This window comes from Gorilla gorilla, chromosome 1 (genome assembly GCF_029281585.2).
Source record: "Gorilla gorilla gorilla isolate KB3781 chromosome 1, NHGRI_mGorGor1-v2.1_pri, whole genome shotgun sequence".
Taxonomy (NCBI): Eukaryota; Metazoa; Chordata; class Mammalia; order Primates; family Hominidae; genus Gorilla; species Gorilla gorilla.
Genome location: NC_073224.2, coordinates 31369290 through 31393334, shown reverse-complemented (window position 1 = coordinate 31393334; position 24045 = coordinate 31369290). Strand labels below are relative to the sequence as shown.

The window sequence follows — 24045 nt, the reverse complement described above, 5'->3', positions numbered from 1 at the left end:
TAGCCTTTTGCAGAAAGTTAAAAGTAATCAGAAAACATCATACTCAATCCATTTTCAAGTTTTAACATTATTTGTATTCTTAATACTTCTAAAGTTAATTCATATCTCTCCAAGTCCACTGCCATTCTTGTAGAACAAACTACATTAAATATAATTTGGACTACTGCTCACAAACTTGTCTCTTCTCCATTCATTCTGGCCTCTCTCAAATTCAGTATCCACATTGTATCCAGAGAAAACTTCTTAAAAACATAAACCTCACTTTTTCAATCCTTGCTTAAAACCTTCTAACTCTCCTAGCCTAAAGACTAATTGTTTAGGATAGTCTAGCAGGTACCTGCATATTCTATATCCGGCCAGATCTCCAGTCTTATCGTCTAACATCTTTTTCCTTATTCTCTCAACTTCAGCCCTGATAACCTTGTGAAACTGGAAAGTTCATGTTCCTTGAGAATTGAAAGTCCATGTTGTCTGCAATCACAGGTGTTTAGCACTTACTGATCCTTGGGGTTCTTTACTATCCAGTCTTATAGATATATGACCTTTCTCTCTGGGGTATTTAAAACAGTGATTAATTTACATTCTAAATTGTCTATCATACTTCCTGCCCCATAGAAGGTGTTCAGTATTTGTTGAATGACTAAAGACAACTGTTGCTAAATATGACCTTCAAGGAGTTTTAGCTGGCCTTAAGAAAATGGAAGCTGCCTAAATCCAAATCTCTCCATACATTATAATATTATCAAGGAACACAAAAAAACGATACATGACACATACCTTCAGCCTTACTAGGAAATAAAGAATACAAATCTCAAGTTACTTATAATTAAAGAAAGAAGCATCAAATTCTAAGAGTTAATACAGTAGCTTTCCTCCCTGTTGCAAACCTTTGGGTGTAAAATGCAAGGGGAGAGAAAGCTTACTAAAGGTTATAGGAGGAGGTGAGGGGCACAGAGAACACTGATAAAATAACCTCCAGGAAGATAAATTTCAAAACTAAGTGTTAAAAGGCTAAACACAGGCCTGCGACTTGATAGTTCATGGCATCAACTATAGAGAAGAGCATTGAATCTGAAGCTATTGCTTCTAGGGAAGAGGGAGATAGAGAGAGAAAGATGCACCTTTGAGTCAGAAATGAAAGAAGGAAGTAAAAGTGGAAAAAAAAGGATCCTGCAGGAATAAAACCACAAGACATCAACTCCCTCTTCTTCCCTACAACATTATTTTATTAAAGAAACCAAATTTACCATACTAACAGAAAAGTATGTACTTGACCTAGGAACTCTGTCCATAAAATAAAGAAAATAAGCAAAATAGAACCTCATTAAAAAGTCACTGTGAGGAAAAAAAAAAATCAAAGTGAGAATTCAAATGTTTCAGCAAATGAAAATTCCAGAAAACAATAAGAAAACATTTCAAATTGAATTAAATATTCTCAAACAAAAATTAAGAAATAGTTTATATAAAAGCTCACAAACTAAGAACAGAAATGTACCCAAAACCAGAAAGACATGCAGGAAACTTATTTAAGCCCAGGAAAGAAATTGAGGAAAAAGACAAAACATATAGGATATGAAAAGTAAATTCTATATGGCCCAAAGGAAATAGATTTGAATACAAATTTAAAAGAAAGCCAAAAAAAAAAAAAAAGGAAAATGAAATAAGTAGTATGGGTGAGAGAGAAAAGGGTTAAAGTGGAAGATAGGCAAAGAAAGATTCAACATTAAATATAATTAGAGTCTTTAAGATGATAAACAAAAGAGTAAAAAAGAATATTTAAAACTATAATCTAATAAATATTTCCAGAAATACGGGAAAGCTTTAAATCTACATATTGAAAGGAACCACTATGTACCTGAAAAATTTTAAACTAAAATGATAAACTGTAAGCCATCAAACTAACACATATATGATGATGTTCCCATAAGATTACACTTTACAGTATGGTTTTTAACTGTATTTTTACTGTAATTTTTCTATATTTAGATACATTTATATACACAAATACTTATTGTATTACAACTGTCTACAATATTCAGTACAGTAACATGCTGTACAGGTTTTTAGCTTAGGAGCAGTAGCCTATACCATATACCATAGGTCTGTAGTAGGCTATACTATTTAGGTTTGTGTAAGTACACTTTATGATGTTCACACAACTAAATTATCTAATGACACATTTCTCTGAACATATCCCCATTAAAGTGATGATCGACTCTATAAATGTTTAAAGACAAAGAAAATTAGTCAGAGCATTCCGGTAAATTGTGATGTCCAAGTATGGTAACTGAATACAACAGGCTATGAAAGAATATATGAAGTGCAAACTTACTTTCTGTATGTGTCTGGGTGGTAGATTATATGTACAAAAGTGAGACTGAAATAGTACTGTAAGAATAATAAAATACTGGCAATGAATAATAGGTGGTTTTATTTTCTCTATTTGCTTCTCTCTTTTCTAAATTTTCTAAAATTAAAGTGAATTCTTGCAATCTAATCATATAAAATATAATTTTCAGAAAAGCATGATAAATTCAATTTAATTGAGATTCCCTTTACTGAATGAGAATAATGACTGGGAACTGCACCAGAAATGCTAAAACTAAGAGGACAATCAGCATGCAGAGATACATGGGAAGCTGAAGTTCAGTAATACAAAATGCTTCATAAAGTTACAGGGAAATTATTGGCCATGCCTGTAGACTATGCATGTGTGGCCCTAGTCATTAACCTATAGACGTACAGCAAGACATGGCCAACAGCAGATCAGAAAATTGTACCTAGAAGAAAAATATTAGACTTACATAATATAGCCCGTTTAAAGGTAGCTTTTGAAACCACATAAGGTAAATTATGCTGCAATTTCAGGGCAACATGTTGAGGGTAAAATTGATTTGGTATGTTTCCACTCAGTCGAGGATCTTACTTTGGATAGACACACACACCATCATCACCATCTGTATTAGTTCATTCTCACACTGCTATAAAGAACTGCCTGAGACTAGGTAAATTATAAAGGAAAGAGGTTTAATTGACTCAGATCCACAGGGCTGGGGAGGCCTCAGGAAACTTACAATCGTGGCAGAAGGGGAAGCAAACATGTCCTTCTTCACATGATGGCAGGAAGGAGAAGGAGAGCCGAATGAAGGGGAAAACCTCTTATAAAACTGTCAGATCTTATGAGAACTTGCTTGCTATTATGAGAATAGCATGGGGGAAACTGACCCCTTGATTCAATTACCTCCAGTAGGTCCCTCCCACTACAGTTGAGGATTATGGGAACTACAATTCAAGATGCGATTTGGGCGGGGACATAGCCAAACCATATCACCACCTGGAAGATTTGTTCACAAGAAAACTGGGAGAAATGAGAGGATACACTTATTAAATATCCTCCAGTTTGACATCTTTTAACAGTATTTAAACAGGCTTCAGATTTCACTAAAATATAACTTCTATAATATTTACTAAAAAGTACTCATTTTTTCTTCTAATTTTTTAAAGCCCCATTCCCTGTAAGACTAATTCATGAGCTGAACCCAAAGGAAGTAAAAACAGATAAGAATAGCTGAGTTATGAGAAAACTAGATACATAGAATAGATTTATTTGATCAACAGTATGTATAAAAACTAGATCAATTTTAGCATCATGCTGAGAGAATAACACTTTATAAACTAGAGAGAGTTTATGCCAGGAATACAAGGATGGTTCAACATTACAGCTTATATTGATGTAGTACATTGCTTTAAAAGGTTAAAAAAGAAAAACATATTGATCTTTTTAGATACTAAGAAATTATTTAATAGACTTCAATAATTACCTCACTCAAAAAGATAGTAACTTCTTAATATTTCAATATCATATTTTAACTAGTTATACGTATATATGACACTATCAAGTAGTTACAATTGTGCGTATGTATATTATGTATCCAATAGCAAACTTTATATTCAGAAGTGAATGATGACCATTTTTATCTATTTTTCATTATGCTATGTGTTAGTTAATATGACCAGAAAGTTTTTAAATGAAGTAAAAAGATTATAAAGTAAAAGATAGAAGGTTGAATATATAAATATGTGCAGATGATATAATTATCTACCTAGTAAACCTAAGTGCTAGAATTAGTAGAAAAATTCACAAAGCAACCATTAAAACATAGCACATTAAGGTAATAGTCTTTAAAAATTAATAAATAATAAGGTAAAAGAAAATCCTAATCAGACTAAAAATATAAAATGATTAGAAATATGCTTAGCCAATAACTGGAAACTGGAAAAGTTACAAAACTCTTCTTAAGGTCAATTAAAAAATTTTTAATAAATTGAGAGACAAAGCATGTTCTTGAATGCTAAGACTCAGTATATTAAAAGTCAATTTCCCCTATATTAATCTATAAATTTTTTCAGTAGCAAATAAAATTTCAGTTGATTTAAGACTAAAGATGTGTGTACATCTTTTGTAAAAACCACTGAGAATAACCAGTGTTAATGACAATGAAGGGATATGTACATATGGAATAAGGTACTTTTTTGTTCATTCTGCTTCAGAGCAGTTCGATAATACATAATGAAAGTATTAATACTATGCAATCACTCTATATCAGTCAGGGTTCTCCAAGGAAAGAGAACCAATGAGACAGATGTCGGGGGAAGGGTGAATTTATTTTAAAGAATTGGCTTACGCAATTTTGGAAACTGGCAGGTGTTAAATCTGTAGAGCAGTCCACTCCAGTAAACCGAAAACACAAACAGGAATTGATGTTGCAGTCTTGAGGAAGAATATCTTCTCTGGGAACCCTCTGTTTTTGTTCTTAAAACCACTAACTTATTGAATGAGACCCACCCACATTATGGAGGATAATCTGCTTTACATAAAGTTAACTGATTATGGATCTTAAGCACATCAGCAAAACACCTTCACAACATCACCTAGACAGTGTTCCATTAAATAATGGTATTATAGCCTAGTCAAACTGACATAACATAAAACTACCCATCACATTCTTTGACTCAGAAGTTTTACTTTCAGGAAATCATTAGGGCAAAGATATATGTATATGCATAAAAATGTTCATCTCAGTGGCAGCACCCAAAACACGCTGCTGCTAAATGGTTTGATAGGGGCCTACCTAGAAGTACACATAAATATCCATTTGAATTCTCCATGCCAAACCTCCAGATATAGCCAGAAGGACACTTGACTAAGTACTATTAGCTAACTTTTGTGTTCATGTTATGTTTCAAGTATTCCTGATTCTTAAGACCAAAGTTGGCCTCTTTCTAAGGCATAATGTATATTTCCTATTCATATTTCCAGTCATTTGGGGTCCCCTTATTCTAGTAAAACCTCCTCTTGTCTGAGTCAAATCAAGACTAGAAAGTCACAGAAAGATACTAAAGCAATAATCTTATACTTGGGAGTGAAGGCAATAGGTTTGGAGGCCACAATTCACACTGATATCTTGGCTCAGTTCCCTACAACAGCAAGAAAAACATAAATTGAGGCCTTCAAATTTAAAAACATAAGGTTACGAGTTTAATTGTAGAAAAATGCAGAGATAACATATTCCATGATATTTGTCAGATGAAGAATTTAACTCTCATTCTAGATGAGTAATGCAGAGAAGACTAGCATATGTTGAATTTTTAGAGACTTACAAACTTCTTATTTTATTTTTTTAAGAGATGAGGTATTTCTTTGTCACCCAGGCTGGAGTGCAATGGTGCCATCATAGCTCACTGCAGCCTCCAACTCATGGGCTCACACAATCCTCCCACATCAGCCTCTCAAGTAGCTGGAACTACAGACATGTGCCACCATGCCCAGATAATTTTTAATTTTTTTGTGGAGACAGGGTCTCTCTATGTTGCCCAGGCTGGTCTCAAACTCCTAGGCTCAAGACATCCTCCTGCCTCAGCCTCCCAAAGTGCTGGGATTACAGGAGTGAGCCATTGCACCTGGTCTGAGACTTAGAAACTTCAGGAGAAACTTTTCATAAAGTTCAGGGATCACATTGGGACTAAAAACTTCCAGAAAGAAAATTTCATAGGCAAACTATTAAACCTCTCACTGTCAGAAAAAGATTTTGTCCTCCACCACAGTGTACAGCTGCACATCTAGGGCAAACATCTTACCTGGGGTAATGTGAAACTTACAGACCTCTGACGGAAATGTTAACCATAGTCTCTTCAGAGCTGTACAGCTATTAATAATCTAATGGAGAGATCTCTCAGTTTCAAGCTTTATTGCAGTTACAAAATATAAAGATTTTAAAAATGGCTTACCATGCTTCTTTGTAAAAATTTGTTCCATTATGTTTGTTCATCACTTAAATGAAATATTTTAAAATCAAATGCAAATTGTGCCCTTAGGTGAATGATTATAACTAACATGCTCAGATCTAATCTTTTGAGAATCTTAGACACATCATTGCACATATTATTTTCATTCACAAGTTAAAATTCAAATCAGGAAGCCTGTTGTATCATTTTTAAAAGCATAATTGGAAATCACTAAACAACGTATCAAATTAATCAGAAACAAACCAGATTAAAAAGCAAAGGTAGCATAAATGTATATATCTTAATGTAATACAATTAAAGTATTCTATAAGCTAAATATTATTTTACTAAGTAATACAATACAGTATTTGGCTCTGCCCAATTTTCTGAAATGCATAGTAGACTAGAGTATACATATACATATATAAATATATGCATATACAAATGCATCTATAGATTTATAATAAAAATTCATGTAAATTTATACATTTCCTGAAGCCTACTGTCCTTAGAAAGACTAGACAAGGGTAATCAGAGGAAGAAAACTGAAAAAATTCGGTCTCTAATATATTGTTAAAGAGGGAGAGAGAGAAAAAGCACTTAAACTGAGTATTTGATTATTGAAGGCCATCCTCATAAGCAAAATATTTTCCCTCAATTACACCTAATTATTTGTTTACATTTACTAATGAAATGAAACAACACAAAACAAACAACTGTAAGGGGCTGTTTTTCAGCAAGTGCATAATCATCAATCAGCATGTATGGAAAGATTCTTAAAATTATATGAAGCTGGTCTGTTTAAATAGAAAGGCATATTTTATCCCAATCAATGCATAAAAGTAAAATTATCCATAACTGAGGCATGTTTCTCTGCTGTACAGTTCAGCTGTAATGATCCCCACACACTGCACTTGCACATCAATTATGATAATCATAATCACGGTCGTTAAGCTGAATGTTCATTATTATCAGGATGCTGGTGACAGCAGATTCAATCACCGGGTGCAATGGGCAAGCAGTCACAGTCCCACCCAAGTTTCTGCAGACAACGATGTGCCACATTAAATCTATGATGTGTTCTACATCCCACTCCATTCCAAAAGCTGTAGACAGCAAAGGTCAACTTTATGTTCTGTGCAATATGCTTAGGTTCTCTAAATTAATTCTTTAGAGTACTGGATATTTTTATGCTTTGTAGCTTATAAAATCCTGTTTAGGACCAAAATGCATGTGAAAATAACAAAAAAGGACTTCTCTACTGTTGTAATTCACCTGTAATAAGACGTATGAGGAAAAGCTCTATCAACATGAACCATCTTGAAAGAGTCTCTTTCTGAATTTTTCAAACAAGGGAAAACATCAAATGGTTCCATTAAAATCAGTTGTCTACCATGCCTATGGAAACTCATTCCAATTCAGATAAAGGCTTTAGAATATCATTTCTGCTTCAGTAAATAAGAACATATGTGAATGTTTTGACAACCAAAAGGATGTTTTTAGTACACTGAATTTTTTATTGTCCAACTCTTTTAGATCTACCCAAATAGATTAAATTAGTAGTGACTGACGGGTAGATTCTCCTTATTTAATTTCACATCTAGTTTAAATATGGAGATCAGTACAATAAAGAATTTATGAATATAAAGAATTTACCTGATCTTAAAAGGTTTGACCATTTAAGACACAGACTTAGAATCTAACAACTTAACTTGTACAGTTTACAAATAGATTAAAAAAGTGAGTAAATTATATGGTACGCACATTATCCTATTATTGATTTCCACACTTTCAAAAATTATATATATGCTACTTTTCATTATCGATTTTCACACTTTTGAGAAAAATAGTATTATTTGCTCTAAATTTGCTGACTTTGATTTCTTTGTATAGTGCTCTTCAGTTCAATAGCATTAAAAATAAAACAAAAATTTAAATAATATTTGATACATTAAATTGATTTAATATGAATGTGATGAGAGGAAGAGTATTTACTTACCTTTGATTTTCTGCCAACTGACACCTTTTAACACAATTGGTTAATAAATCATTTGAAAAGTATGACTTCTATGTTTAAAAATAATATAAGTGAATGAAAGATTTCTACATAGACAATCTTAAAATATAATGGGAAGAGTAAAGGACAGAAGCCAAATATACTTGCTTGAGCCTTCTTGGCTAAAGTCAATCTACTGCATTCAACTCCATCTTGCCATAGAAGAACCATAAGATCATGTCAGCCCTTTCTTTCTTCAACATTTTGAACGTGACATCTCTAGTCTCCCTAAGATTTTCTCTAATCCACCAATAATTAATAAATTGAAGCCTAAAATTTCCAATATCAAGAAACAAAGTTTTATAAAAGTATAGAAAAAAGTATTTCAGCAACCTATTGAATGCAAGTCCCATCCAAGTTGCTTAATATCAAATCAAATTGTAAAGTATTTCTAATAATTCTAAGATTTTATGTTTAACCAATAAAATGACTAACTATGTATTGTACAGATTATGCTAGCCACCACACAGAGACATAGTTTTGTTTTGTTTTTTTTTTTTTCCGAGGTGGAGTCTCACTCTGTTGCCCAGGCTGGAGTGCAATGGCACAATTTCTGTTCACTCCAACCTCCGCCGCCCAAGTTCAAGTGATTCTCCTGCCTCAGCCTCCTGAGCAGCTGGGATTACAGGTGTGTACCACCATGCCCAGCTAATTTTTGTAAGTTTGTTTATTTAATGTTGTTGTTTATTTTAAGAGATAAGAAGATGGGGAGAAATAAGGAAGGGAGGGAGGAAAGAAGGAAGAAAAAAAGAAAGGAAGGTAAGGAAGGAGGGAGAAATGTAAAGTTGTTCTGAATTATTTTCTACATGGTTTTGTATGGAGTAGGAGGGACTGATGATTTATTATGATTTAAAGAATACCTACAATCTCTGGGTGTGGTGGCTCACGCCTGTAATCCCAGCACTTTGGGAAGCCTTGGCTTGAGTTCGAGGCAGGAGTTCTAGACCAGCCTGGCCAGCATGGTTAAACCCCATCTCTACAAAAAATACAAAAATTAGCTGAGTGTGGTGGTGCATGCCTGTAATCCCAGCCATTTGGGAGGCTGAGGTATGAGAATCCCTTGAGCTTGGGAGGCAGAGGTTGCAGTGAGCTGAGATTGCACCACTGCACTCCAGCCTCAGCAACAGAGCAAGACTCTGTCTCAAAAAATAAATAAAGAAATAAAGAATACCTACAATTTTTCTTTTAAGTTTTTAGGGTGATATGGTTTGGCTCTGTGTACCCACCCAAATCTCATCTAAAATTTTAATCCCCATGTGTCAAGGGAGGGATCTGGTAGGAGGTGATTGGATTATAGGGGTGGTTTCCCCTATGCTGTTCTTGTGACAGTGAGTGAGTTCTCATGAGATCTGATTGTTTTAAAAAAGTGTTTGGCAGTTCCCCCTTGCACTCTTCTCTCTCACCTGCTGCCATGTAAGACATGCCTGCTTCCCCTTCCCCTTCTACCATCTGCCATGATTGTAAGTTTCCTGAGGCTTCCCCAGCCATGCAGAACTTTGGGTCAATTAAACCTCTTTCTTTTAAAAATAACCGAGTCTCAGATTCTCAGGTAGTTTCTTTCTTTCTTTCTTTCTTTCTTTCTTTTTGAGACAGAGTCTCACTCTGTCACCCAGGCTGAAGTGCAGTGGCATGGTCTTGGCTCACTGCAACCTCTGCCTCCTGGGTTCAAGTGATTCTTCTGCCTCAGCCCCCCAAGTAGCTGAGATTACAGGTGTGTGCCACCTCATCCATTTAATTTTTGTATTTTTAGTAGAGATGGGGTTTCGCTATGTTGGCCAGGCTGTTCTCGAACTCCTGACTCTGTGATCCGCCTGCCTTGGCCAGGTAGTTTCTTTATAGCAGTGTGAAAACAGACTAATGCATGAGACCAACAAGAATAATTATGTGTGATTATTTTTCTTAAGTATGTATGCCTTCTAAAAGTATATGGAGGCATATAATTATTCCTCCAAAATAAAAAATATACTACTGTTCTTTTTACTGTGTATCCAAAAGTTTCTATATTTCCATAAAGTTGCTTACTTTATGGTTATAAATGCATATTCTCAAAAAATACCTCAGAATATATGAAGTGAATCTGTTGCATGAAACCAAAAGGAGGTACTACATTATTTTAGGAAACACATTTTGCACACGAACATGTCTTACTCTGAAGCAGCTTAATGTCACAAGTCATTTATATTTTAAAGAAATGAACACCTCCTTGAATTAAATAGAACAGTGAGATGGTATAAAAGCAACAAATGTTTATGTCAAATAGAAAATGAGATACAGATCACATTACACATGTTTAAAATATGAAATTAGATATATAGTTAAAAAGCATATTTAGCTTACATTCTGAATGGTTGCATGTCAGTTAAAAGCATGTGCTTAGAACAGGTTGATTGCTGAATTTTATGAAATGACATTGCTATGGCTTGAGTTTGTTCTCACCAAAACTCATGTTGAAATTTGATCCCCAGTGTGGCGGTTTTGGGAGGTGGGACCTAGTGGGAGGTGTTTGGGTCATGGCAACAGATACCTCGTAAATTACTTGGTGCCATTCTAGTAGTTGTGAGTGAGTTCTCTGATTAGATTAGATTCTTATGAGGATGGATTCACTCCCTCAAGGGTTGGTTATTATAAATCCAATGCGCCTCTTGGGTTTTGCCTCCTCATGTGCCTGCTTCCCCTTTGACCTTCTCCGCCATGTTATGACACAGCACAAAAGCCCTCACCAGAAGCCAGGAAGATGCCAGTGCCAGCCTTATTGTACTTCTCAGACTCCATAACCGTGAGCTAAATAAGCCTCTTGTCTTTATAAATTACTTAGTCTCAGGTATTCTGTTATAGCAACACAAAACAGACCCAGACAGATATTATGATCAACATTTAGGTTTGTCCATCAGTTCTAAGGGTGAACTAGGCTAAATGACTCACTGTATACATTCTTTATGCCTTGGAATTACTAGTGTTTTTGAAGGCCGTTTTTAATTAAGATGTCTTAGCTGCAAACAAAAAAAAAATTGCTTTCTGAAGTATCTAATTTACTTTCCAGCATGTCTTACCCCTTGGCAATCCCATATTTATAATGTCCTTAAAAAAGAATGTTTCTTAGAGTTTAGTAAAGAAACACCTTATTTTTCTTTTCGGTCTAACGTTTCTTCCTTTTGAGTAAGGAAGATCCATCTGTAACTTGTGTCTTCCTTTTTATGTTGGATGCCAGGAAGCTGAAATTCTTAAATCACCACCACCATGATGCTTTCCCTTTATGTTGCAGGCATATAAACTCTTCTCGTCTTAGACCATTTCCCCTTATCCTTACTTCAATAATATGACCCTTATTGCATTTTACCTTTTTTTTTTTTTGAGACAGAGTCTCGCTCTGTCACCAGACTGGAGTGCAGTGGCGCGATCTCAGCTCACTGCAACCTCTGCTTCCCGGGTTTGAGCGATTCTCCTGCCTCAGCCTCCCAAGTAGCTGGGGCTACAGGTGCACACCACCACACCCAGCTGCTAATTTTTGTATTTTTAGTAGAGACAGGGTTTCACCATGTTGGCCAGGATGGTCTCGATCTCTTGACCTTGGGATCTGCCCACCTCGGCCTCCCAAAGTGCTGGGATTACAGGCGTGGGCCACTGTGCCCGGCTGCATTTTACTTCTAGAAAGATGCCTTAAATCCCTTCAGGAAGGAGGCGGTATGCAAATGAATGAATCCTCACTGATAGACTATTAATAGAATCATTAGGTCTGGTAGTATGTGGAACCCATACCCTTTCCAGTGGCCCCAATTCCTTTCCAGAAAGTCACTACTTCATTTTGTATAAATTCTGAGGGGGGTGTGTGTGTGGGGGGGGGGTGTATTTTTTAATTGTTAGTGAAGGAAACCAAAATATTCCTCTCTGAAATACTGGGGATCACTGAGCTGAAGAAGGTTAAAATGCAGGGGCACATTCTGCCCTTCTCTTTGCCTTTCCCACCTGAAGGCAGGCACTTGTACAACACTTGCTTATCTCAGAAACAGAGCCAGAAGATCCTGGAGGAGACTTTGTTCTTTCCATGAATGTATCTTCCCACATTTTCCTGCTTTTTGGAAGGCTGGAGATACTCTATGCTTTGTTTTGTCACTATATAGAACGTATGGCTCTTTATTAAAGTGCTGTTTATGCAAGGCTCCTGTGCCACTGCCTTGAGAGAGAAATACTTTTGAACTGAGGCCTCTTCCATGTGATAGGTATGGCATGCGTTAATACACTTTGACTGGGTTTTTCTCTTGTTAATCTGACTTTTCAGGCAAGTATCTCAACTAAGAATCTATGAGGGAAAGAAAAGAAATTGTATTTTCTCCCTATAAGAAACAGGTTAAACGCATAGTAAGAACCTTCCCTTTTCATCTCTTATAGTCTAAGACATGTTTTCCCAATTCAGACATTTTTATTTAAGAGGTAAAAAATATTTTGAAATCAGATAAAAAATATTTTTTCTTTCTTCCTTTATATATCATGTTTTTTGACTAATGTTCTTAATTCTGAAGCCCTTATTGAATTGTAATATGGGCAACAAATATACATATACATTATCCTGTTCATTCAGATATATTGAAAGTTTTACTCTAAGCCAAAAATTAAATTAAAAAGCTATAGATATAAAACATAATACAATGAACCATAACATTTAAATTTTGCAGGATATGTAGTGTAATGATGTTTACACTAAATGTTTTCAGAAAAGCAAACTCTCTTAGGAATGTCCTTAGACAGTAATATGGGTTTCCTTTTATATGTGATTTTTTTTTTCATTTCAGGGTGTACATATACAGGTTTGTTATATGAATATATTATGTAATACTGGGGTTTGGACTTTTATTGATCCCATCACCCAAATAGTGAACATAGCATTCAATAGGTAGTTTTTCAACCCTTGCCCCACTTCCTCCCTCCCTCCCTCCCCTCTTTTGGAGACCCCAGTATCTATTGTTTCCATCTTTATGTCCATGTGTACTCATCGTTTAGCTCCCACTTATAAGTCAGAACATGCCGTATTTGATTTTCTATATCTGCATTAATTCACTTAGAATAATGGCCTCCAGCTGCATCCATGTTGCTGCAAAGGACATGACTTCATTTTTTATGGCTGTATAGTATTCCATGGTATATATGGGTCACTCAATTTTTTTCCCTATCTATAAGTGCAGCACAAAGATAAGTATGTATATGTATGTTTGTATACAAGTATACATTATTATTAACTATAATCACCATGCTGTATGTGTGCTGCAGATATAACTTGTATGTTACGTGGTATAGCCTGAATTTTGTAGCCACCCCCACCACCACTCATGTGTTGAAGCCTAACTCTCAATGTGACTATATTGGAGACAGAGCTTTTAAGAAGGTGATTAAGATTAAATGATGTCATACAACAGTCTGCGAGTGCTGGGTTTTGAGCTAGAGTAGGAACATATTGCTAAGGAAATACATAACATGGTAGAAACAATACCTTATATTTCCAGTGCCTAGAAAAAGTTCTTGACTAATAGATAAAGAGATGATGGGACTCAGGGACTTCATCAGCTCTATTGACAGAAGCCAGGAACAGAGATGAGGTTATACCAGCTAAGACGCCAAGAGTTTGAAGTAAATAGTGCAGAGAAAGCAGAAAAGAATTAAGGCCGATTGTGGGACTTCTTGGATTCTACAAGGACTGGACCACTATTCAAGGAAAGGGAAGAATGACCCCTAAGGGGATTCAGAGATCACTGGGGCTGCTACTCCTGCAAGAGGCCCAGGGAGCAGGACCGTTTCCTTCTAGGTTTCAAAGAGTGGGGCCGCCTCTCCAGATTCTGCGGAGCAGGATGACCCTGTTCAGTTCCTCTAGGGCAGGGCCCACCCTTACAGGGAGCCATGTGGGCAGGACCCTTGCAGAGAGACTCTACCTCACCCACAGAGCCATCAGGGTGACCCTGCCATCCCAGAGGAACTGGAGAGCAAAATATTGAACCAAAAAGGATTATTTTCAAGTCTTAACATGAAATAGAGTTTGCCTTGTTAGGTTTTAGACTTCACTGAGACATATCATCCATTCCTTTCTTCCAATTTTTCCCTTTTGGCATAGAAATATCACCCCTTTGCTTGTCCTACCATTGCATTTTGGAAGCACGTAACTTGTCTGGTTTCACAGGTTCACAGCTACCCAGGAAGTTTGCCTCAGGATGAGGCAAGTTTCACCCATATCTGATTATATGGTATTTCTTGGTAGTTCTTTGTTTGTTTTCCCACAGCTTTACTGAGGTATAATTGACAAATTAAATACACCTGCAGTAACTCAACGGATTACTTTGGTTGTATGGACATTTTAACAATATTAAATTCTTTCAGTCCATGAACACAGCATATCCTTGCCAATACATGTTATCTTTTGTCTTTTTGTTAATAGCCATTCTAACATGTGTGAGGTTGTATGCCATTGTGGTTTCTATTTGCATTTCCCTGATGATTAATAATGCAGAGCATCTTCTCATATACTTGTTGGCCATTTGTAAAAATTGTATATATTTACAGTGTACAACATGGTCTTCTGATGTACATATACATTATGAAATGATTACCACAATCATGCTAATTAACATATCCATAAGATTTAGCACAGTTATTTCTATTTTGTGACAAGAACATTTAAGATCTATGCTGAGTCATTTTCAAGTATACAATACATTATTAATTTTAGTCACCATGCTGTATAATAGATCTCCAGAACTATTCATCCTAACCGAAACTTTGTACCTTTTGACAAACATCCCCTTCTCATTTCTCACCCCTACCTCCTGCCTCAAGTCCCTAGTAACCACCATTCTACTCTGTACTTCTGAGTTTTATTTTTTTCAGATTTCACATATAAATGAGACCATGCAGTATTTGTATTTCTGTGCCTAACATTTCAGTTAGTGTAAGATCCTCCAGGGTCGTCCATGTTATCATAAATGACAGAATGTCCTTCTTTTTAAAAGCTGAATAGTATTCCAATGTGTACATCTAGCACATTTTCTTTATCCATTTGTCCTTCAGCGAATAATTTGTTTGATTCCATATCTTGACGATTTTGAAAATGCTGCAGTAAACATGCGGCTGCAGATATCTCTTCAATATATGGATTTCACTTCCTTTGAATCTATACCCAGAAATAGGATTGCTGGATTTTATAGTAGTTCTATTTTTAATTTTTTGAAGAACCTCCATTTTCCATAATGACTGTACTAATTTGTATTCCCACCAATAGTGTACAAGTGTTCCATTTTCTCCACATCCTTGCCAATATGTTATCTTTTGTCTTTTTGGTAATAGCCATTATAACATGTGTGAAGTTATAGCTCATTGTGGTTTCTGTTTGCATTTCCCTGATGATTAGTGATGTCGAGCATCTTCTCATATACTTGTTGGCCATTTGCATGTCTTCTTTTGAGAAATTTCTATTCCAGTCTTTTGCCCATTTTTAAAAGAGGTTATTTGTTTTCTTGCTATTGAGTTATATGAGTTCCTTATATATTTCAGATATTAACTCTATCAAATGTATGGTTAGCAAATTTTTTTTCCTATTCCATAGTTTGTCTCTTTATGCTGTTGATCATTTCCTTTGCTGTGCAAAGCTTTTTGGTTTCATGCAATTCTATTTGTCTATTTTTGCTTTCGTTGCCTATACTTTTGGGGTCATATCCAAAAAATAATTGCTTAGGCCAATGTCAAGAAGCTTTTTTCCTATATTTCCTTCTAGTAGTTTTACAGTTTCAGGTCTTAATCTAGTTTTAGTTGATATTTGCATGTGGTGTGAGATAAGGATCCACTTTCATTCTTCTGCAGTGGATATACAGTTTTCTCATCACCATTTGTTGAAGAGACCATCCTGTCCCCATTGTGTGTATTTGGGACCTTTGTCAAAGATCAATTGAGCATAAATGTGTGCATTTATTTCTGGGTTCTGTATCCTATTCCATTGTTTGATGTGTCTATTTTTTATGCTAGGACCATGTTGTATTGATTACTATGACTTTGTAATATAATTTGAAATCAGATAGTGTGATGCTTCCATCTTTAGTCTTTTTGCTCAAGATTGCTTTGGCTGTTCAGGGTCTTTTGTGGTTCAGGAATTTTAGGATTGTTTTTTCTTTTCTTCTTCTTTTTTTTTTTTTTTTCCTCTTTTGAGACAGAGTCTTACTGTTTTACCCAGGCTGGAGTGCAGTGGCACGATCTCAGCTCACTGCAACCTCTACCTCCAAGGTTCGAGTGATCCTCCTGCCTCAGCCTCCCAAGTAGCTGGGACTACAGGCGGGCACCACCACACCCGGCTACCTTTTGTATTTTCAGTAAAGGCAGGGTTTCACCAAGTTGGCCATGCTGGTCTCGAACTCCTGATCTCAAGTGATCTGCCCACCTTGGCCTCCCAAAGTGCTGGGATTACAGGCATGAGCCACCCTGCCTGGCCAAGGATTATTTTTTCTATTTCTGTGAAAAATGACATTGGGATTTTGATAGGGATTGTATTGACTCAGTTGATCACTTTGTTTATATGGACATTTTAACAATATTAAATTTTTCCAGTCCATGAACACAGAATACCTTTCCATTTATTTGTGTCTTCTTTAATTTATATCATCAGTATTTTATAGTTTTCAATGTACAGATCTTTTACTTCCTTAGTTAAATTCATTCCTATGTGGGATTATTATCTTGATTTCTTTTTGGAACAGTTCGTTGTTAGTATATGGAAATGCTACTAATATTTGTATGTTAATTTTGTATGCTGAAACCTTATTGCATTTGTTTATTAGTTCTAACAGTCTTTTGGTGGAGTCTTTAGGGTTTTTAATATTTAAGATCATGTCATTTGCAAACAGACAATTTCATGTCTTCCTTTCCAGTGTGGATGCCTTTTCTTTCTTTCTCTTGCCTAACTGCTCTGGCTAGGACTTCCAGTACTACACTGAATAGCAGTTGTAAGACTGGGCATCCTTGAGGCTGGGTGCGGTGGCTCATGCCTATAATCCCAGAACTTTGGGAGGCTGAGGCGGGCAGATCACGAGGTCAGGAGAAGGAGACCATCGTGGCTAACAGGGTGAAACCCTGTCTCTACTGAAAATACAAAAAATTAGCCAGGCATGGTGGCATGCGCCTGTAGTCCCAGCTGCTTGGGAGGTTGAGGCAGGAGAATCACTTGAATTTGAGGGGCGGAGGTTGCAGTGAGCCAAGATTGCGCCATTGCACTCCATGCTGACCAACAGAGCGAGACTTCATCTCAAAAACAGAAAAAAAAAGAGTGGGCATCCTTGTCATGTTCCTATGATTTAGATATGACTTTAGACTTTAGAGTGGGTACTAAATGTATTAAGATTCTTGTGGCTTTTGAGATGGAAAGAATGTATTTGCATTCAAGAGTGCATGAGTTTGGGGGCCAGGAATGGAAGGCTATGAACTGAATTGTGTTTCCCTAGAATTCATATGTTGAATATCTAACCTGTAATGTGACTGTATTAGAGATGGAACCTGTAAGGAGGTGATTGAGGTTAAATAAGGTCATGAAGGTAGAGTCCTGGTCCCTAGGGATTAGTGCCCTTACAGGGAGAGATACAAGACAGCCTGCTCTCTCTCTGCCCAGAGAGAAGAGGTCATATGAGCAAACAGGGAGATGGTAGCTGTCTACAAGCCAGGAAGCAAGGCCTCACCAGAAACTAAGCTGGCAGTAATCTCAGACTTCCAGCCTCCAGAATTGTAAGAAAATAAATGTCTGTGCTTGAAGCCACATAGTCTATAGTACTTTGTTGTAGCAGTCTGAGTATAGACTAATATATCACATAGGTGCCACATATACGTGCTGTACCCGTTATGAAAGTGCATATGACACTCAGGAGTTGCACATATACATATACGCAAGTTAAATGTATGTTATACATTTATACATCATGTTTTATATAATGCTTGTGTTCTCTCCCCTCCTCTTTATTTAGCTATCTATAAACATACATACATAGATTGAGAGAGAGCAAACCAGCCCTGATCTCCATGCCTGAGAGTTAGCTTAACTCCATTCTGTGACCTCATACTCAAGCCCTGACCACCTGGTCATATGCCAATGCCAATGATCCATGCCTTTGATCCTAGGGCAGCTAAGTTATAGCTAACTCATAAAACTTAAGAATACAATACTGAAAAAAAAAATCTTACATAGGTCAGCAGCACCATCTTTACCTAAAACAGCTATAAAAAATGTTGTTACCATAAAGGTCTTAATTGTAATAAGAATATTTATATTTGCTCTAATTAATGTATATTTCTAGCTTTTAAAAAGGAATAACTTTTTAAAATGTTTTGTTAACTCACCTTGTCACAGATCCATTTCTTAGGATTTTCACTTCGGAATTGTTCTTTGTAAGAAACAGGACCATACTTGCTTGATAAATGCATTGATGGGATGTACTTTTCATTTTTATGGTATGAAGAAAATGGCAAAAACCTGAAAGAAATATTTAAGAGCTATTCTTAACTTGATTTCTAGAGACATTTGATTTTTAAAATAAGGCTTTGTAGAAGTACTATAGTACAGTGAAAATGATACAAGATTTAGAATCAGAATATCTAGATTCCATTTCAACCTCTGCCACTGATTATCTGTGTTAATTACTTCTATTAATCTTTATTTTCTATTCTGCAAATGGAGATACTAAAATGTTCTTCACAGAATTTTTGTGAGTCTCAAGTATTTTATATATAGAGATAATGTTAAATAATACATTTATGAATTAATTATGCCAAAACTCAAAATTCATCATATAAATGAAAATGTTCTTAATTTTAAAATAGTATCCCTAAATCAAAAGGACAGCCAGTACAGTCAATTCTCATTGAAGTAGGATTTCTTCAATTTTAAGTCACTTGAATAATGGTGGCATTATTGGTAGCGGTAGCAGTTATGAATAATGGGGTCTTCAGGCCAGCCAGACCTGTAATCACATCTTAGCTTTGCTTTGCTAGCTGTATTACCCTATCTATGCAAGTTACCTGAATGAGCCTTGACTTCCATATAGGGTTATTACAATGAATGAACAACTTAATTTATGTAAGGTATTTAACATGGAGGCTGAAAAAAATGTGTCCAATAAATAATGTTCGTGCTAAAAGCAGATGTAAAAATCGAAGGAACCTGTTGCAGCAACCATTATCATTACCATCAGCATTATTACTTTAGATATTTTTATGATCAACAGAAAAGACCAAACTTTTAAAACCCATATAAACTCTCACAGAACATCTAAGATTGTGATATGCTTTCAGTATAACCCAGATCCCTCACCCAAACACACTGAAATAAGAGTAAATAAATCTTTTTAAAAAGTTATAAACCTATAAGAAGAAATAGGACAGAAAATAAGAAAGAGCAATTGAAAATACCAATTAATTTTAGCAGGTGGAAGGAAGATAGAAAATTCATAAATGACACAAAAGAGTTAATAAAACTGAAATCTAAGTGCCAGAAGAATGAGATGTCAAAGAGAAACAGGGCAATTTGTCCTGCAGAACCATGGAAAAGCTCAGGAACTAAATCTACAGTTATTGCAGAAAGTGAGAGAAGGAATGAAGCTGAAAACAGCTGAAAGTCTATGTAAGGAGTAATGAAATCCCCAGGTCCATGTCCCAGTCCATGTATCCATAAGAGCCTATTCTCAGAAAAATTTACACCAAAAAGCTCTAGTCTCAAGGAAAGCAGGTACAGAGGAATGCCAAGGGGAGGCACCAAATGGAATATGTAGATTTTAATCCAAAGACTGGCCATTGAACTCTTTCCCTGCTCGTCTCTTAAGTGCACTGGCAGCTTGGACTTATATCCTTCAGAAGACTGATTGCATCTTCTGAAAAGACGTGACAGTTCTCAGAGAAACGAGTTCAAATATCAACAATTTGGGGATGTTTTGATTAAAAAGCTGTATCAGAGTATAATAAAATCTATCAAAAAGCCACTCTTTTACACCCATAGAGTTTCTAATCTAATTTTTATATTTTCCCTTTTAATATAAACTTAAGAATGGATTACCAGCGGGAAAATAACCAACGTGGAAGGACAGAAATCCAAACATAAGGAATAAGCTAGAGGAAACAGACATCATAATGCAGCAAACAGGAGTAAATTCAGAAATTTTTAACACATATAATCAAAGGAGATACGGTATTAATGAAATAAAAGTTGGATGCTTTTTTTAAATAAAAGAAACATTTAGAGAAAAGTGGAAGCTCTGGGAAATAAAACCTATAAATAGCAAAATAAAATATTCTCCTGAGAAAAATATTCTGAAATTCAGACTTAAAAAAAGAGTTGAGGTTCAACATATATTTATTGAGCCATTACTATATGCCAAAATTTTCACACAGATGATCTCATTTAGTTAAGATAAAGAAGGGTGTTTTTAAAAATCTAAATTCAATTGAAAATTATTATTTTTTCCATTTAATAAACTTAAAAAAGTAGAATTCTTTCATCAATTTTAATACCTCTCTGCAATTTCTTTTTAATATTTATTAATAAATTAATTCTTAATATTTTTCCTAAGAAAATATTTTCTAACGCTATTTAAAATAAAAAATAAACAGAATGCAGAGCTTTGAATTATACAAAGTTACGGAAGCATGTATTACGTATGCTCTTGGGAAAAGAGCTCTCATATAAGATAGAGTATGGTCCTTCCAGTGCTAATTTGCATGTGGGATGGACATCACACACAAACAGATTAATGTGGCCCCAATGTCCCTGAGTATACAAAGGAGGTGCTGTGAGCCGACTGCTGCACTTACAGTTTTTATCACTTCTGAATTGCATTTTAATAGTACATTTTTCTTTTGTGTCTGAACAAAATTTGCCTTTTCAAGGGAATGAATGGCTGAGACGACAAGGCTGGAAGACTGGGTATTTCCCTGCTCATGAATTAACTCTACTTTCATTTAGCCATCATGTTTCATGAAAGTAACATATATGCATATTCTTAATTGTACATATATATGTGCATGTATGTATATTCAAAAATATTTAGATATTTTATAATCTTTAAATAACGTTTATCTTCAAATTAGGAAAAAATTATTTAATTCTCAAATCAGATTTGCTCTATAAAGTATAAATAGCTACTAACATTAAAAAAATCACTTTGGTTTATAGTAAAATTTTACATAATTATCAATTACTTTAAAATGATATTCTTTTACCAGTTTTTAATATATATTCAGTTGTGCTTATGCTTACAGATCGAGCCACTGCTCTCCAGCCTGGGCGACAGAGTGAGACTCCGTCTCAAAAAAAAAAAAAAAAAAAGACAGAAAATAGAATGCTGTTGCCAGGGTGCTTATATTGTCTCCTATCAGTACAGGTCAAGTTTCAGTAGTTTCATATTGTCTTACTTAACATCTCTATGATGGATGTTGCATCTCCATGCAACTGAGAATATTAGCCCAGTTGCAGATACTCCTGTCACACCCTGTAACCATCATTGAGGTGCTACACTGGCTCTCTCTTTGGAGGACTGACTTGGCCACAGCATTACAAAGGCTAATAAAGACTGAAGATCAAGGTGGACACCCATTATCACATTCCTCTCTCTAAACTCTGTTGCTAAATTACATGCCTTATGATCATTTGATGCCCACAGAAGTCTGACATTTTCCACCTTCTATTGGAAGAGATTTCGTATTTATGAATTATAAAATAAATACAAGACTCTTAAACAATAAGTGACTATTGACACATTCACTTTTTCAGGTGGGAAAAGAGAAACACATACTTTTTCTTATTCTCAAAGTAGGTATAAAATTATTTACTTTTCAAGTTTGAAAACCTCCTATCCTTTACAGACAAGAAAATATAATGAGATAACAGAATAGCAAATAAGGTCTTATGAATTTTATTGTTGCAGTATTTGAGTAATTGAACTTCATACGTTCAAGTAGTAGTTTACTTCTAATAAGAGTGACTGTAAGATGCTATTATTTCTTTAGCATGCACTACTGGGGTAATAAATGACAAAGAATCTCTTAGAAAATCAATAGTTTTATCTTTTAAATTACATAAAGTAGGAATTATGTCAATTGTTTTTTGTTCTTATAGCAAAATTTTAGCACATTCTCAAAAGATCACAAGCTTCATTAATAAAGATGTTAGTCTATGAGCAGCCTCCTCATGCCAATCATTAACAACACTGGAAGGACAGGAACTCCTAAATAGGGATATAGGATGGGCTGCTAGGGGTCATCCCAGAATATCTGCTTAAAAGGTCTATCTAAAATACTTTCCAAAGAAGTCTCAAGGAGTAAGAGCTTAGTAATGTTCAAAACAGAACAGTTATTTAAATTGGGATGAAGAAAATAAGAATAGAAAAATTCCACTCTAGACTTATTAAGGGGAGGGAATCTGTACTCTGTTCTACAAAACTTGATTTGACAAGCAAAGACACCTACGTTTAAAAGTTGGGAAAGAATTGACACAAGAATGTAAAGAGGAAATATGGGTAAATGACGTTGATTTAATTTAATAAATGAATCAACAAACAGCAAATGTTTATGTTATAAAAGTACACCTGCTCAAAAATTAATCTTAACTCTAATATTTTAACCATTATTGTAATATAGAAAGCAGCAAATTTAGGCCGGGTGCTGTGGCTAACGCCTGTAATCCCAGCACTTTGGGAGGCTGAGGTGGGTGGATCACTTGAGGTCAGATGTTCAAGACCAGCCTGGACAACATGGCAAAACCCCATCTCTACTAAAAATATAAAAAATAGCCAGGTGTGATGGTATGGGGCTGTAATCCCAGCTACTCAAGAGGCTAAGGCAGGAGAATCATCTGAACCTGGGAGGTGGAGGCTGCAGTGAGCCGAGATCACACTACTGCACTGCAGCCTGGGCAACAGAGTGAGACTCCATCTCAAAAAAAAAAAAAAAAAAGAAAGAAAATAGTAAATTTAATGTTTTGAGGGCTGAGGGGCTGAGTTATAACCAGTTCGTGCCTGATCTCATTATCAGATGACCCGGTTCTCATAAACCAATCACAAGCTTTTTTAAGGCAAAGCATTTCGAAAGAACATGTAATTGGAAATATACAAATTATTTGTCAACAATATTTGAAATAGGATGAGACATGTTTTACAACTGTAGTAAGTATAGTTAATAATGAATAATTTTGCTCCTTCTAAAAAAACAAACCATGTTATGGCCCATTAAAAAGGGCCATAAGTTGTTGAATATTTTTCCTTTATGACACAGAATAGTTTGAGTTTTAGTAAAAGGTCAGCAAATAAATAACAGTCTATTTTTCATTACCTTCAACATGAAAAATAAAAAGCATCTTTACTGTATGTATTAACCACCTAAATGTCCAGGTAAACCTAATATATAGCTCATTAGTATGAACAGAAAGATTTCAAAACACAGATTATGGAGTTTTTGTTGAAGAGATATTAATAAAATGAGCAACAATCTGGAATAGAAATTAGACAGACTTCCTTTATGGTTGAGGACAAACCATAGCTATAAGCGCTTAATACACACAGTATTTTATACTTAGGGTAGAATTCATAGTACAAATTTAAAACCCATGAACTATTTAGGCAGCAATATCTTCCCCCCCGGGTGGAGACAGAAATGTAATGTTTAAATATAAAGAATGCAAGTGGCAAAACTATCTGTTCAACTAAACA

The 24045-nt window shown here is 35.3% G+C and overlaps 1 protein-coding gene and 1 long non-coding RNA gene across 15 annotated transcripts in view; one reads left to right on the top strand and one right to left on the bottom strand.

Annotated features, from left to right (window-relative positions):
- SPATA17 (spermatogenesis associated 17) overlaps positions 1 to 24045 on the bottom strand; it is a 229757-nt gene that overhangs the window by 46623 nt on the left and 159089 nt on the right. For all 14 annotated transcript variants that reach the window (XR_008677489.2, XM_055379573.2, XM_055379566.2 and 11 more), the window contains one exon: positions 18692 to 18824. Coding sequence is in view for 13 of the 14 variants with exons in the window: in XM_055379573.2 (XP_055235548.2) it covers positions 18692 to 18824 (133 nt within the window). In the remaining variant the exon portion in view is untranslated. The remainder of the gene's footprint in view (positions 1 to 18691; positions 18825 to 24045) is intronic.
- The window catches only part of LOC109027649 (uncharacterized), a 50625-nt gene that overhangs the window by 5727 nt on the left and 20853 nt on the right, over positions 1 to 24045 (top strand). The window lies entirely within an intron of this gene.